Source organism: Apus apus, chromosome 16 (genome assembly GCF_020740795.1).
Source record: "Apus apus isolate bApuApu2 chromosome 16, bApuApu2.pri.cur, whole genome shotgun sequence".
Classification (NCBI taxonomy): domain Eukaryota; kingdom Metazoa; phylum Chordata; class Aves; order Apodiformes; family Apodidae; genus Apus; species Apus apus.
Window position 1 is genome coordinate 5,334,123 of NC_067297.1, and position 17,576 is coordinate 5,351,698.

General features: G+C 41.1%; 1 protein-coding gene across 4 annotated transcripts in view; it reads right to left on the minus strand.

Annotated features, from left to right (window-relative positions):
• Positions 1–17,576, minus strand: part of CABIN1 (calcineurin binding protein 1) — a 108,259-nt gene that overhangs the window by 30,894 nt on the left and 59,789 nt on the right. For all 4 annotated transcript variants that reach the window (XM_051633912.1, XM_051633910.1, XM_051633911.1 and 1 more), the window contains exon 30: positions 311–474. In XM_051633912.1, coding sequence (XP_051489872.1) covers positions 311–474 — 164 coding nt within the window. The remainder of the gene's footprint in view (positions 1–310; positions 475–17,576) is intronic.

Below are 17,576 nucleotides of genomic sequence, written 5' to 3' on the forward strand. Positions count from 1 at the left end.
CAAGAGGCCAGCAGAGAGGTGCAGAAGTCACGATGCTCTGTTCCACCAGTCAGTCCCTCCACATGACAGAAAACCTCTGCAACTCTGCTAAGGCAGCCATATGGCTGCTCTGAGTTTCAAAAGAAATGCAGAGAAATTCTAGACTGTATTATGGAAACGTAATCTTGAGAAAAATTAACCACTATTTCAACAATAGCAAATCTGAAGACCTTTTACCTAAACTGAGAATGTCTTTAAATAAAATAGCTACAGAGTAAACAAACATATTCGAAGCTTTACAAAGGAAGAGATTAAAAGAAATATATCATACTTTCCCTGATCAGGGGTCCTCTGCAGCATAGACGACACTTTCAGCAAGGTGTTGTAATCCTTTAGTTGTGCCAGCACATTTAGCAGTAAGACAATAGAGCGGTTCATATGAGATGCAAAACTGCCCGGGCGGTCGATCTCATCCACGGGGATGCGCCAGATTCCCTGCAGAGAAAGGAAAAGGGGAAAGTTCTAAAGAGGAATACAACTGAAAAGGACAGGAATCTTAAAATATGGGTCAGATTCTGCAGCACACTGAATTTCACTGAAGGTAAGGTGAATAACGGACAGACAAATGCTGTGGTTCTTCACACAAGGAGATTCAAAGGCAGCTGATTCCTGCCAGCAGCAGAAAAGGGAGGCTTGCAGGAGCACAGCACACCTTCTAAATACGCTTCTGAACTATTCCCAGAGAAAAGCAAGCAAAGCCTAAATCATATCATTCATTTTTCTTCAATGTCTGTGAACAGACACTTGGCTTCCTAAGCCAAAGCACAACTACCATAAAAAACTAGAAGTAACTTAAAAAAGTTTTCCTGGCCTGAAAGCTGCTTATGCTTGTACAGCCACAGCAAGTTTCTATCTTCAAATAATCTATTACTAAACGTTTCAGGAATTCGGTTTGTGCCTTGATATCATCAGTGTTCACCATGGCACTAACAAGCCTGATAGAAAGAATCAGATTCCGCAGCAGTATCCATTTTTCAGTAGCAGATTCAAATAGTTGCGCATACATCCTGAGCCTTCTAATTAAATTTCTGGGACAAGGGAATCTTTGGGGAGCCGGGCATTAGTCAAGCATATTTGAAAAAAACGCAATGCAATTACTACTGTGCTTGCATGTTAGTATGGAACTTACACTATGACATTTCAAAAAAACTGCTGTTACATCAGTGCAAACCCTCCCTTTATGTTTTATTCACTTCTGAAACTTTCCCTTTATAAGATGAAAATCCTCTGGTCATGTATACCATTTTGTGACAATGCAGGAAAGAAAAGTCTCATTAGCAGGAGTATCTGACAGAAACTGGTTCAGAGAGCAGGATATACAAATATTTACTCTTTTATCCTTGTTTAAAGGTCTTGCTTTGATATTTTTAGCTTTACTTTCAGTGTGAGCAAAATTCTTCAGAGCTTAATGCAAGGTGGAAGCAAAGATGATGATTACTGCAATCATAAATGACATTTTGCCACACAAGAAGCAGATATGTAACTGGCCTGTCTACAACAGACCCTCCCCCTACACGTCTTCAGAGAACCTGCAGTTCTACACCATGGCATGTACAGGAGCTTGGGAAAAACAACACACAAGTATCAGTTTTTTTCAATAGAAAACAATTACTTCAACCAGATATAATGCACAGGCTGGTCTGCCAAATTTCTTACTCTTGCCTTTCCTCATGCTCTCTATTCTTACTCCCTAGTGATCACAGAGAAAGCCATTTTTTCCTCTTTAATCCCTGAAGTTTTCTTTCAATTTTTTATAGCTTCCCTTTCCCAGAAAGTACCTAAAACTGTACTATGACTGACTCCTGAGGCACAACCATCACTTCCTCCTATCCCCAACTACCCAAGTTCACAAGTACCTTTTGTACAAGCACCTTCTGTGGCTTGATGACAAAGATCTTATCTGCTAGTGCAGCTCAGTAGCTCTCAAGCCTGTACAGATCTTGTAGGCACCAGTTCTGTAAAACTGCATATACTTTATTTAAATAGAGCAGCTTTTTCTTCCCCCAAACTACACAATGACTTTCCTTTCAGGCTACAGTGGAAACACACATACACACATTCTGGAGCTGGTATTTTTTGCTTCTCTGCACGAATGTAAACTGGGTTTCTGCCAAATCCTAAAACAAGTGAATGCCTCATAATGGCAGCACACTGAACAACCTCTGTAGCCAATTTAACTATACAAAACAATTTATGGTTAACTTATATGCATACTGTAGGAAGAGTGGGCAGCCAGGGGAGGTTCCTGGTCTTTTTCAGCATTATCTCATCCTTCATTTGAATTAGGCAGCTCACTCAGCTTTCAGACACCATATCTGGACTCAGTCGCAAATAATTTCTCACAAATCCTGTGTATACATTTTAATGCTACCCCGGAAATTTCAACACTGTAGTAAAACCATTTGCAATGTCAGAATATGCTAATTGCAGCCAGAAAGCCATGAAAGTAACAAAGTCCATCTGATGGAAACAAAAGTTGTGTATTTGGGGGAATGCTGCTCTTTTCTCTTTCTACGACAGAGCACATTGAAAGAGCTTAAATTAAAACGGGCACCAGAAGTGTCTAAGTTTACTTTACCGTTGCAATTACAAAAGAGGGTCTGATTTTAAAAGGAACATTACCAACTTTTCATGTGTTGACTTGCAGTTTTACCAATGAAAAACAGCAATATCAAGATTACTGTCCTATGTTATATACCTGCCTGTTTCACGAGCAGCCTCAAGCCAAAAGCAGTTACCTGCCATCAGGAGTCAGAATAATCTTCATTCCACCCACTGCAATTTTATTAAGCAATATGCAAAAACATGTACATTAAAGTGAGTTTATCAAAATGTATTTCATGAGTGGTTAAATCTTTTTAAGATTGCTTCTTTAGTCGCCAACTCAAATTGCAAACAGTCTCATTCAAACCTCTCCCAAAGAGAGGCTTAGGCCCATGAGGCATGAATTTTTCCATTTCTACGTATCAATAACCTTCAAAAAGAACACTTCTGAATTCAGATCATATAATGGAATTTTTTTTAAAAAGCCTAATGTTCAGCTTTTTAAACAATACTTAAGAAAGATGCAAATGCAAAGCTTGTAATGAAATCACTGGGGAGGAGTCTGGAAAATGTTATTTGGTTTAGCTAAAACTAAAGTTTTCATATAATTAAAAATTCAATTTGTTAGCAAAGTACCTTCCTTGAAAATACACACACAGGAGTGCAGATCCTTGTGACAAACATTTGCAGTTCTTTGAAAGGTTTTGTTACTGATCATCACCACGCGGGCCACTTGACAAAATGTCTCCAGCTCTGGCTACCGAAAGGATTTCGCATCCAACACTTCACTGCTGTTTGCTGGCCACCGCGACTGCAGCTGAAAAGTTCTCCTCCCTTCTGCAACAGCCAGAGAAGCTGTTTACATGAAACCAGAGGAAGGAGTAAGACACTTCCAACAACTCCAAAATGCCTCTCAAGATCCAAATCATCAAGCTGCTCTCCATGCCTTCCTGGCTAAGCAAACACTCTTTAAGAGCTGGGGCAAGGGAATCAAACCTGACAGGCACTTACAGAAAAAAATAAATATAGGAGTATCAGAAAATTCTATGGATAATTTAATACTGAATTTTAAATTAAATATGAAAGTGAACAATTAAGTCAGTAATTTTTTTCAGCTTGAAACCTGCTGCACAACCTTCCCTTGCAGAAGAATCCCAGACTCAGGGAGGAGAGTGAGGAGAAGAGGCCCATGCTGCACAGGGCTCTGTAAGCATGAGCTACAGCAATAGTGGTTACTTTTAGTTCAGTCACTGAAAATAGAAAGGAAGGAAGTGCTTATTATTGTTCCTCCATGCTGCTTACTCCAGAACTTTACGTGAGGGGATTCCCTAGGGTTTAGGAATGCCTCTCTGAGGAGGAAAGGCTGACAGTTCTCAACAAAATCCAAACTTCTCTGGGGATGGCTGCTGCTGACACTGCAGAGATTCCAAGTAAGCCATTTTCTCAGCAGAGATCAAAGTTACACTCTCTCAATGCTCTGTGACTTCTCTTAAGGAAACAAAGAAATGGCAGTCAGACTTCAGATGGTCCAATTCATGTGTAACAAGTAAACACAGAAAACAACTACTGCTACAGCTAAAGATCTCCAATCACTTATGACGCAATTCCCTCTTTTTTTTCTTTTTTCCAAGGTCCCCAGAAGTGCAAGTTGCACCACACACAATAAACAAAATTCCACTGCTGCCTTCAAGTGACCAAAGCAAAACCAAACACTTCCAGCAATGTTTGTCAATCTCAGTAATGTCCTATTAAGCAGAGCCTTTGCTAAAAACAAATCTAATTTAAATATTGTTTAAAGATTATTACAAAATATTACAAAGCTAACAAAGCAACTACTACAGTGATGCAGGGAAGCCACGGATTAATACTCCAAGAACCTACCTAGTATTTTAAAATCAGAAGTTGAAATCAGCACAATTACATAATCCCTGGAAAGCTCATATTTTCCTAAACACTTATTTTTTTTAGTCTGTGTTTTAATACAGGGCCAAGCACAACCTACTGCAATAGTACTAGCTTTACTCATGTTCTCTCTTCACAATTATCTAGGTCAACAAAAGACCTTGCAGTGGGAACCTGAAAAGGAAAGGAATATGGTTCAAGCTGAATGGTTTCAACACACAGGATTCGAAACCACATTCTTTTCAACAAAAAAGAGTACAGCACAGACCCCTGAATGTCCCAGCTCCTCCTCCCTGCAAGCACCGCTCCACTTAGTGTTGAACTCAGCAAGCTTGACTCATGACTTCCTGCTAATTCTGAGGATAACCATTAAAACCACTGCTCCCTCCTCCATTTAGCAAATTACCAAATCACCTTCTCTCATCCTATCTTAACATGCTCCCATCTTTTTTATTGTTTTACTCTGTCACCTGATTCTGGCTTCTCTTCTTTTCTCCAGATAATTCTATTGGTTTTCTTCCTCAATTCCTCATTTCATCCACACTGCTATTCAAGGATGTAATGGAACAATTCCACCTCTGTGAACAGGAATGCAAGTGGGTACAAAAGTATTAAGAAATGAAACCAGCTGCATTCAGAATATTAAAATTATTAGCTGCAGGGACTTGTGTCATCAAGGAGAAAAAAAAAAGCAGCCCTTGCTTTCTGTAACAGCCAATTTCAGAAAAACCTTACTAATTCTTTTAGGTATTTAAGCAGAACTCCTCTTGTCTGCTATTAGTCTTGTTCATGTTTTACAGTAACACAATATCAAAAAACAGAATGATAATAAATGACATGTTATCAGCCTGGAAAAGGAAACAAGCAAAACTGCAGCAACTTCTTTTTAATAAGTCAGAACCAAGCAGAATTACAATTCCTGGTCTACAAGGTAAATACTGTCTATGCCACTTTCTTCTTTTTTAAATGCACACACACCTAGAAGTGGAGCAGCACACATGCTTTCTGGAAGAACTGTGGAACTTTGCAGCGTTATTTTAGCAAGAGAGCAGCATAAAAAATATTGACAAATGAAAATGCTCCACATGCTCCAATTATCATATGCTGATAACAAAACATAATGGACAATTTTCACCTCTTATTTCTCTCTTCAATGTATAACATATTTCCAGTCTTAAATTTCAGATTTTTCCATATCAACAACAATCATTTTACAGTTGACTTGACATTAAATTGCTTTTAACTCTATGAAAAAAACACCCAAGCCATACCCACTTGGAGAGACTACTGCGTGTGAGCCTGAGTCAGAGACATACACACACGAGGCAGGGAAAGGGAGTAATTTCCTTGCTGCATAAGCAATTATGTAAAACCAGAAATGCCTTGTTAAGATTATGAGTTACAAGTTCAGGTGGAATGAGTGAAACAGAAACTGAATTCTACAGATAACCTTTGCAAAACATTGGGTTTGGCCATTTTCCAGGCAGAATCTAGAGGGTTTTGTTCACTAAGGAGGCTTGAGGATTTTTTTTTTACTCAGATGGTTCCCATGTACCATCTGATTTCACAACCATGTCAACAGAAAGTCACATCACTTCTTTTTAAAGGGAAACAGCTAACTAGACTATTAAAACAAAAGAAAGAATCCATTTTACTCCATGGCTGCAATAGAAAGAAGAAAGCGAAAAAGAGTGACAGGCTTTTCTCTTAAAGCCTGTTTTGAAGGTGCATTCCTGTTCCAGCAGCAACACAGCTGTGCTCCCCCAGAGCTCAACGTGCCTCAGGCAGACATCACCCACTTGAAAATCCAGGAAACACAGGAGGAGTAAACACAACATTCCCTGGATTAAGACAACTACTATGCTACTCTTCCTGGTTAACACCAACCATGCTGGTTGAGTATCCTTCCTCAGAGTACTCTAAGAAACAATCCTTAAGATCCAGGATGGTAAAGCAAAGGTGAACTGAAAAGACAGGTGTGGAACACTAATGATTTTTTTCTTCTTTTGCCAACATAAAAAAAAAGTTCCCTTAGGACAGCTGGACAGCTCTTCAAGCTGGAAGGCCTGCTTTGATAAACACAGTTCTGGACAAGATAATTATATACATTTATTGTCTTTCCTCCAGAAGTTGTTCCCTTTTACCAGCTGTATTTTAGGAAAGAGAGAAAACAAGATTGGCTAGCAAAGGAATTAAATTACCAGCAGGTTTCGTTCACTGTGTCTTGTAGCCAATCTAGGGTTTAAGAAGGAGGTTTGCCACAGGGATGCAGAAGAGAAGTCATCAAAAGATTTAGTCAAGCATTTATACCTGCTCAGAAGAAAACACTGAGAAAGGTGTTTGCCCACCCATGGTGGAATTTCTGATTACAACCTTGTTACTTCAGTATCTTTTTTGGGGGTGCATTTTGGTTTACGTCCTGTCCCTGCCTGAAAGAGTCTGGAATTCTTTCTTTGCGATGTTAGAAAGCACAGATACTCCAAGAATACAGAAAGCTTCTAGACCATTTAATAAGCAAATAACATGATGCAGAAACCCAATGAAAGAATATGAAATCCCTGACAGGAAAACCTAACCAGGATTTTGCATTTCTTTAGGCATTCTCAGGGGCCAGATGCAGGAAGATCTCTTTACCACCAAAATAAATGGTTATCAGGCCACATCTAGAGAGTGACAGGGGTTCTGGTTTTGCCTAACAGCCAGCCTTTAGTTGTTTTAAGAGGATTCTTCTGCTTAGATCTTTTCTGTGTATCTGCTACAACCAGACTGCCTGGCATCAGATGCAAATGGTACTCAAAGCTAATGAGAGAAGCTTCATACAGCCCATGAATCTGCCTGGAAGTGGGCAGGCTCTTGCATTAGCCCCCTGCAGGCATTAGCAAACTCTCATTTTTCAACAACACGTGGGATTAATTTAAATCGAACTCCACATGTCTATAGTATAGACACACACATTTAATTTTATCAGCTAGAAACCTCTTACAGAGAGAAAAAGGCATTTAGGGGATGTGGCTCACCCTGAGCTATTATGGAATCTACCTTATGATGAAATGAGCTACGCACTAGAGAAGACTGTCTCCCTTGAATGCAAAGTATGACAAATAAGTCATAAAAGACAATGAATGTTAGGGGAGACAAATGCCAACTGGCAAATCTGCAGGCAGTTCTGGTCTCTACCAGTACTCAACTCTAAAGGAGGTGCTGCAGAACCAGAGAACTGGGGCTAACACAAGCCTGGGAGAAGCTGTGAGCTCCAGAGAGAAGGGCAAATTTCAGAGTAGTGAGATATTTCACCTAGACCCGTACGCTTCTGTAAGTAGACTAACTGACCCCATCTCCCCAGACATTACAAAGTAAATTTCTAGTAGAGTACATGCACTTAAAGTTGTATTAGATTCTATTTGGCACAGGGAGGGTTAACTCAGCCTAATTTTAAGAAAATAAAAAATGGCTTCAGAGCACAGAATTATCAGTTATGATCTTTGCCAGCGCCTGGTAATACCCAAAAATAATGAACCTTTCAAAAGAGAACATTCTTCCTCAGCAACCTGTTGGCACAGCTTCTCAACTGACCTAAGTATGAAAAAGTAAGCAGGTTCAAGGTGATGCAACACAAAACCAGAGAGATTTGTGGACTGTACCTACTGCAACTTGATCAGCAAAAAGCCATGTTGTCATGAGAAGGTGGTATGATCAATATGTAGTTGTAATGACTGCCCCTGGTTGGGAACTGGCAATGTTTCATCAAATTTTCATTAGAGTCATTATGACTTCAGACTCAGGTTTAGTAGCTTAGGAGCCACAGCCTTCAATGTATATCTAAGTAGGGTTTTTGCAGCTGATAAAGAAACAAATTGATATTACAGAAAAAGCTAGTAAATTTCACTGAATAAGCTCTGACGTTATTTACAAAAATTAAGAGAGTCGCATATCAGTATGTAATGAGGAACTGACAATATTTTAATAGCATGAGTATACACAAGTATTACCAATCTGGAGAAAATATAAAATGCCATACATACGAGCAACAGTATTAAAAAAATTATACTCAACTGTTTGCTATTAGCCATCAAATTCTAAAAGCCTTTTGGAGAGCAACAAGAATGGCATGTTTCATCACCAGCCAGAATTTTATTATGTGCACACAATCTGGAAGCACAGAGAAATACTTGCATTTTTCATCAATGTTGAGAAGAATAAAAGCAAAGGAGAGCTGAAATAACTCCTCTACTGTTCTGAAAGAGGTAAAACAACAGCAAGAGCTAGTGGAAAAGCCTTTTACCTCAAATCAGAATCCTGTGAGATCTGGCAAGGGTTCCCTACTCTTTTTCTTAATGCCAGTTCTATAAACGTATGTGTTTGCAAATACATGACTTAGTTCATATTTGAAGGTCACAGTTCTGTCTGGGGTTTCATACCGTGTTTGGAATGACAGAAGTACATATCCTGGATTTCAAACTATTTGTCAGCTGAAGTTGAGGGCAGAAAGCAGTTTATTTGAAATAGGTAATAAGAAACAATACTCTGTATTAGGAGTTATGAATGAGAAAAAGATCTATGCAGTCGCAAAAAGGAGCCATGCCTTGGAGAAGACATATTCCTCTCAAACAACTAAAGCTCTGCATGAGTTTGCACATTTCATCCTCACCAATTAAGATTATAAGTTATTAGGAGCTGACAGATAACTTCATTACCTCTTCTCCCCTCACTACAGCAGTGTCCATAGAACACTTCCCTTCTCTGTCCAGCAAGTGGAGGCCCTGAACGAGTCCTGACTGCTATAAAAGGCAAAAAAATCTCTTAAGTGTTATACACCCCATAGCTAACCTCAGAATATCTTTTCTCCACTGATAAAGGAATTAATGCAAATAAAAAGAATTTCATTAACTCAGTTATTAAAGTATTTTACTTTTTTCTTTTTTGAGGGGCTGGAAGGAACGTGTAAACATCTAATGTTGTCTTCCTTTCAGAGACTTCAAGGCTTCCTCAGCAGTACAGGGTTTAAAAGCAAAGAAACAAAAGCAGCACTTCATCCGACTGTAACAGTCAGTGGAAATGTCTAATTCAAGTAAACAGGTAGACAGCAGCCTGCCTAGCACCCCAACTGAAGTTGGCTGATCTTTGATACACCAGAGGAACAAGACATTGCAGAGAAGCTATAATTCAGTTACCCTATTTACAGTAACGTAAATCACAGTATACACAGGGGATCTTCAATATTCACCTAGCAGCAATACTACACAGCTTAATCTAGCACAAGGCACGGCAGTGACTCAGTTAGCTAGGCAGGGTACACTCTGCTGGTGTTTGATTTCAGGGATATTGTGACACAGGAATTGTTTGAGAACAACTAGAGTAATTATTGAGGGGAACAAGGAGTGAGGAAGGCCTCAACATTTACAGTATTTCAGACCTCAATAAAGACGCTAAAAACATACAAAAGTCCTATTAATAAAAACAACTAGAACAGTATCTCGGTATTCAAGATGTCAACCTGAATATGCTCCAATAAAAAAAGACACATCCTGCAGCTTCCTGGGTAATAAAAACCTCCACAGCATATGCTTTAATTCCTTGATCTGCTTCATGCAAAACATCCATAGCACACACAAAAAATCTGCCATTGCACAAACAAACACATGCTGCAGTAAATTAAAAAAATAGAAACATGAAGCTGCCACAGCCAATGCTGCAAACAGCATGTGGCACTTGCTTTATGCACAAACCCAGAATTTACTGCAATTAAGACATACGTTCTAAAATTATAAACATGTGACCAGACAGCACTGACTGGTTTTAACAAACTGCTAATCAAATTCGAATCCTCTTATCCTCTTGTCTCTTTAGCTGAATGAAGCATCAACTGCTACAGCACAGTAGCTCATGCAAAATAGATACTGAACAACAGGCTTTTCTGTTAGGTCACCGTTAAGAAGGGGAATCTCCGGGGTGAGCCTGGCTGTCGTAGGCTGAACAGCAGAGAGAGCACATCAGAGATCACAGCTGGGCTGCTCTGTGCCAGACATGATTTTTACATACCTACCGTCTTCTTTTTTTATTTCTAGACATGAAAGCCTCCCCTTCCAAGCTTTAGGGCTGAATCGAACATGAGGGTGCTAAATAATTCATTCCACTGAGGAGGTGGAAGAAGGAGACCGAGAAATCCCAAACAATGCAGAAAGAAGAAAACAAAAATCCCTCACCCTTTCGTCCCCCCATCCAAACTTCTCTCGGCTTCTCCGTTTCCCATTGCTCTCAGGATTCTCCTCTGCGCAGTAAAGCAGATCTGTTACAGCCTCTAAGCGAAGGCGAACCGACCTAACGAAATCAGTTATTTCCCAACCACGACAGCAAATGTCATCAGAGCAGATCTCAAGCTGCCCGGCGCTGTGGGTGAAGCCTGTGGGCGCCCGGAGCCCGCCCAGCCCAGCCCCGGGGAAGGGATTCCCCACGTAAAAACCAGCTGTTCCAACACCCTCGGGCAAGCCAAATGGGAAGGGGCACAGGCACGCCGCTCCGAGAAACGCCTTGCAATCTGAGGAAGCCGGCAGCTATTTGTGCTTGTAGTGGCAGAGAGAATGCAAACTTATTTCAACACCGCATCTGGCCCCGCGTCTGCTCTCGCCACAACCACCGGCTCCCCCAGGGGCATCACCCCCCCAGCCCAGCAGCCCCGGCACGTTTCTCCGCCGAGCAAGAGGCGCGTTTCGCTCCGTCCCCGGCCCCCCTCGGGGCGGTGGCGGGGCGGAGGAGAAGTTTCGCTCCAGCTGCCGCCGCTGCCCGCCCCCCGCACTCACCATTCCCGAGGAGGCGGCGGGGCTGGCTCGGCCGGAGCTCCCCGGCAGCCCCGGGGCCCGAGCGCGCCCGCCCCCGCCCGGGCCCCCACTCGCTCCGCGCCGCCCCCGCGCCCCCACCTGACCGGGCCCCGCTCGGCTCGGCTCACACTTCCTCTCGCACCGGAGTTTGCCTGGCCTCTAGGAGCCGCATACCTTAGATTTCCTGCCTCCGCGACTATTTATTATTTTGCCCCCCTCTTTTTCTTTGTAAAGGGGGGGGGGGGAGGACGGGAGGACGGGGGCGGCGCGCAGGGCTGGAGCTGCTCGCTCCCTCTCCCGCCGGAGGACGGTCTTGTTTGACATAGGATGTTGGTCCCAATTACTGCCGAGCCTGGCTGGGAGCCATCCCACTTAGGGCAAGTAAGTAAACAGCTGCTCCTGTCGGTTTGCAAGCATTAATAAAAAACAGTTAACTGCTCCCACCTGTCCGCCAAACCTTCCCAAAATATTCCCTGACCCAGTTTAACCCCACTGCTGCCGCTTCATCGCCCTTCACCTCGCAGTCACCGAAGGCCCTTTCGTGACCGGTTTTTCCTCACGCGTGGCTGGTTCCCTGCTCTCCCCACAGCGCGGAGCCGGCCGAGCCCAGCGGGATGCCCGCAGCAGAGGAGGGAGGCAGCCCCCGGCCCCCGGCGCCCTCCCCGCCCGCAGCCGCCGCCATGGCCGCTGGGTGCTCGCGGGGCCTCTGGCGCCCGCAGCCGGCACGGGCGGGGGTCGCCCCCGCAAGTCGCTACCCCGCAGCTCCCCTGCCTGCCACCCAAAAACCCTTCGCCAAACAGCAGGACGAGCCTCTTGCTCCGTTTCCTGGATTTTATACTGTCAGATCATCCCCTCCCCCATTCCCCAGGGTTTTTCAACTCATCTCCAGCTCCTACAATACCAGGGGGTGCTAGTGGCATTTCTTTCCCCAGTCCTTTGCCTTCTCTTTCATAATATCCTTCTCGCTTTCTCAGACTATGGGAATGGGAAATCTGAATGGCAAAACGAAGGTCTACCCTTCTCTTTTTCCCTCCTCCCATACTTCCCTCCATACTTTATAGGCATTCAGTCAATCCCTTATCAAGAGGCCCAAAACGTGTCAGGCCACTGCCAACCTCAGTCCATCCCATCCTGCCTCACAAACTGCCTGATACCACTTTCTACACTGAGCTTAGCACAGTTAAACTTCTCTTTTTCCAAGCCACTCACCCCAGCTCTGCTCCTGATTACCTCCATCACAAACATTTAAACATTTTATCTTTACTTGTTCCTTCTCTGACTTTGGCAAGCAGGGTAATTGCATTGACTTCCTCCTTGCCTGCCAAAGCATTTGCAGGGGTTTGGCTTGACTTGTTTTTTACCCTCCTGTTTATTAGGATTTTTTTGAAGTGCTCAAAATCTATCCTGTTTACTAACACCTCAGATTTAATAGCCTGCTCCACAACTGACACAGTCCCTGCATGCTATGAAGAAGTCATTTGCTAAAACCATCTTTCTTTCCCATCATTTTAGCCAGTTTTTACCCTTCTTTACATTTCCTCGTGTTCCTCTTATAACACCAATTTGGGGCTTTGCACACTGAAAGCCCCAAAATCCTTACCCCTTCCTATTTATTTGCGTGTTTTACAGATACACATTTATGCTTAAGAGCATTTTGGAAAAAAACCCTAAAGAATAACATAGCTATCTCATATTTTTAAAATTACATAAATCAACAGTATCCTGTGTGTATCTCTCCACCTAAACTTTAAGAGTCAGCTTTGTTTGTTTTAAAGCTAAGATTTAACTCTGGGCATTACCACTCTTTAAAATAACCCATGTCTTCATCACCTCTTACATCTTGCTACCAAAGGCAATAATCCATTCCATACTGATTAACACTGCAGTTTTGGCACTACTACTTCAAAAATCCATTAGCCTTTAATCTTCTGACTTTGTAACATGGATTTATGTGAAGAGAAATGAATACTTACTTTCTGTATGTTCATGCAAATAGGCTTCTTTTTGACCTGCCCTTTTTCATCTGCTCATTTAGTCACTGTTAACAGCAGAGCTCATCTCTTCTACTGCACTGCAGTTTTTCCCTATGTATTGTCATTTATTTATGCAAATTAAGTAGTTGTTGTACCTGGAATTAAACACATTGTAAAATGCTAAAAGTTAATAGCCCAAGGACTGGGTGTTCACTACATTGGCAATTATGTCATATAAAGGTTCTGCATGACTAAATACCTTTAAGCCCTAAGTATGGCACTGTAAGTATTTCATTTTCTAATTAATGCCTTTTAGATGTTACAATGAACAAGCATAGTACCACAAAAAGCAGCAAGAGTAGAGGCATCTTTAAATGATAATAGAAGGTAAACAAGAATGATAATAATATTTAAATCCTGGATTTCAAACTGCCTTACAAACAGGCAATTTTTTTAAAAAACACTAATGGAAATATTACTACACTTCTGATCCATTATTGCTTTTGTACAGATATATTATTTGGTAAAGGTCCATTACAAACTTAAAGCAAGGAAAAAAATATCCTTTTAAACTCTAAAAAGACACAAGATTTTCACCACTGATTATCCTTGACTCTGTCTAATGCCAAAAGTTATGTTCTCTTCCAATCAGCCATGTTCTTAATCATCAAGACTTTTCCCAGGTTTGCACTGTGGAATTCTACACCACATATTCAATAGTTGGAAACATCACAAGCAGAATGAATTTTGCACTATTTGCATATGCAGGTGTTGGTAATTGATGGTGCCACTGAGCAAGAAAATTCAGGTTTAGTCATCTAAGCTAAAAAAATAAAGAGGCTCAGTAAAGTGCTATTGACATGCCCTATACGTCTGGGAACCAGAAAAGTATCATGGGACTTGCATATTCTGGATATAGGAGATACATTACAGAGATGCCCTACATCCAGTAGTACTGTGACAAAAAGTGGATAAAACTACTTAGTGTTCACGAAAAGTGAGTAAACGTTTGCTGCTCATGTCAGAAATAATCTCATTATTCACACACACCTCTGAATAGTCCTCTAAGCTGCACCTCAGGTAGTTCCATTCCATTGCTGCCTGTTCCAGGCTCCCTGGTGAAACAGCTCCTGCAGAAGATGGCTGGCACAGTTACACCCAGCTTCTTAGTTCAAGCATAACACTGTGCAACAGCAAAAGCCTTTTTATTAAAAATCTTTCCGCAGTGCACTGCAGTATTTGGGACATTCTATTCAAATTTTCTGGCTGATTAGGGGTAAAAGATTACATAGTATTTTTTAAATTGTTTAATTACTTGGAGAAACTGTGCAAATGAGGGCTGCAGAAAGAGCTAATGTCTACTGCTTTTTAAGCTTAATTTGGGTGATACAGGAATGGAACAATAAGACTCTGTGCATTTTGGCAAGGAAGGATGGATGGGAAAAAGACTGACAGAGCAACTACAGAGAACTTGAAACATGCCCAGTGTCAACAAGATGACCTAACATTTGTCTGTTTAAAAATAAATACTCAAAATGAATACTTCTGTTCAGCAAACCATCTCTGAGAAAGAACAGTTATCTTAGTTGCAACTGTCAATTCTCAACAACCATGTCCTATACTTGTCCTCTAGCTAGTTATGATGGGAAAGGAGAAGGGTAAAGCACTATTCCAGACCATAAGAAGAGGCAAGTTTGTTTCCTTCTTTAAGGAATTGCTTTGGGTTTGGACCTTGTTTGTTGTTGGTTTGTTTGTTTGACTTTCTGGTTATTTTTTATATTTTCTGTATCTTCAAATCAGTAACAACGGAAGAACATTTGAGGAACATCCCAGCCAGAATGCCCTGCAGGATGTGAGCTCTAGCAGAAATGCTCCTGTGCTGTAATACTGGGAGCCAGATGGAAGTGATTTTACATTTTCAAGCATTTTTAACTTTGCACACTGGGTTTTCTCAATGAAATATTCTAGGGTGAATAAGAAATGTTCACAAATATTCCAGCCCTCTCTGCACTGCTGAGATAACGGTGATAGCTTTCCTTGCAAACATAGCACGAGTTTGTTAAGGTCAATATATTTGAAATTCTGCTCCACTTTCAAATTATCTTCTTCAGTTCAGAAGATATGCATTGGAAACCCTAGCATGAATTCTAGCTCCACTGAGGAAGAGTAGATTTCATCTCCTGTTTTTAAGGAAGTAGGATATTGTTTTCATTTAGAGACGGCTTTTTTTTCTTGTAAAGATAAAAGTAATCTCAAGTTTGCAGTGCAATGGAAGTCCTATAGGAACTAGAAAGCATTATTCCTTCAGCAGCAGTATTTGCTTCATTTAACTCAGATATTTTTAATCTTCTTGCAGACAGTCACGTTACAATAACTACTAAATTGGAATATTTGCCTAGAATCATAGAATATGCTGAGTTGGAAGGCACTCATCAGGATCATCAAGTCCAACTCCTCTCCCTGTGTAGGGTGCCTGAAGAATCACTCCATGTGCCTGAAAGCAGCATCCAGACTTCTTGAACTCAGGCAGGCTTGGTGCTGTGACCACTGCCCTGGGGAGCTAGTTCCAGTGCTCAACCACCTTCTGATACCTAACCTAAACCTCCCCTAGAAGACCCAGGCTAATCCAGAGTAGCAAATTTTGTGGTCTTATGTAAGTATTTTCCAGGTGAATTTCTCTTTTCCACCAGTGGTGGAAACTACTGTAAGATCTCTAACACTGAGTAGCAGCATTGGCTGCTATCACCAAAAGCAACATACCCGCACTAAAGGTAAACCCACACAGTGGTCAGTAGGTAACAAAAAGATACAGGTTAAGGAGAATGAAGAGGAGGGAAGGTAATTTAATTTCACATTTCATATATGCACCAATTTTGTTATGCAAAGATGCTATCCTCTTTCTGTTTCCTATTTATTAAGGGGTAGGTTTATTCCCTTTACATTTCATCAAGAATCATAAACTAGCAAGTGTCAAATCTGGACCTCTAGAGGACTTACACTTTTTCAAAACCTGTTTTCAGTATTCAACAAGTACAGGTAATTCAGTCCTTTCTGAGAATCACTATCTTGCTTCAAAACCACAACTTAGATTGTAAAATAATATGTTAACTAATTCAATAACATTTCATACCTGACAAACTTACTCCCCTTAAAGAACAGCTATTATCTTGCAAATTTCATATGGACCACATGTTGTCTTTGTCTAGAAATAAACAAATGTAACATAATATCTAATTATTTGTCCACACACTACATTTAAACTGCTGCTCTTAAAAGGGCAAATGGAAGAAAAAAGAAATAAGTGAATAAAAGAGGTGCAAACAGAAAAACAGGAATATGCCAAAAGGTAGCAACAGGAATAAGAGAAACTGAAAGGGGATTTGGAACAGAAATCTGGTGTATCATCTTACTGTCTTCACCTTGCTGCCCACATACTTAAAAGACTTCAGATTCAAACTCATCTCCTGGTGGGACTTTCATTTTGTCAGCTTCAGTCTGCCACTGGCGACAGCTCTCTGACGGAAGTTTTCAGGAAGAAAGACACTTTGCTTTGCTTTACCTTATTGATTTGAGAACATACAGAGGCAGGAAATTTTATTCTGGCTCAATTATTCATGAAAAGCAAGCAAAGACTTGTCAGATTTTGAAGGGAGAGAAGTGACATATTGAAAAGACAGTGACAAAATAACCCAGAAAATAGGCCTACATGTGAATGGTTTAGCTGCCTACATTGTCACAGTAATGCTGTGCCCAGAATACACTGTCTATTATTTCTAACTAAGATTTCAGAAAGAAAGCAATACTCACTGATTACTAATTTACAAAGAAGAAAACCACCCTTCTGCTTAAAAATTATTCTTCCCTTTTCACCCACGCTTTGTCAGCAGGGTTACATCAATTGATTGTCTAAATCCTAGGCTGAGAATGCTCTGGGCATGAGATGTGCAAGGCAATTAAGTCCTGTCTGTCTTGATCCTCCTTTCTTCCCTAATTCAAATCTTTTTGCTTTCTAAGTGCCCAGGTGCCAAGTGGCACAAGCTGAAATCACAATGTTTATGACATGGCAGTTGACATGTCTGAATTTCAGCAAGGGAACCAACTTTCCAAAATTTCTCATCCAGAGCAGTGAAGACTGTTTCTTGGAAATTTCTTCACTTGAAATTCTTAAATGTAACCCAGCAATGCTGAGAACCCAAGCACATTTCCTGATCAAGAGCCATGTTACACTGCCTCCAGTTCAAACACACACACTGCACAGACCCTCATCAGTCAAGTACAGTGAATCTTCAAGTACAGCAACTTT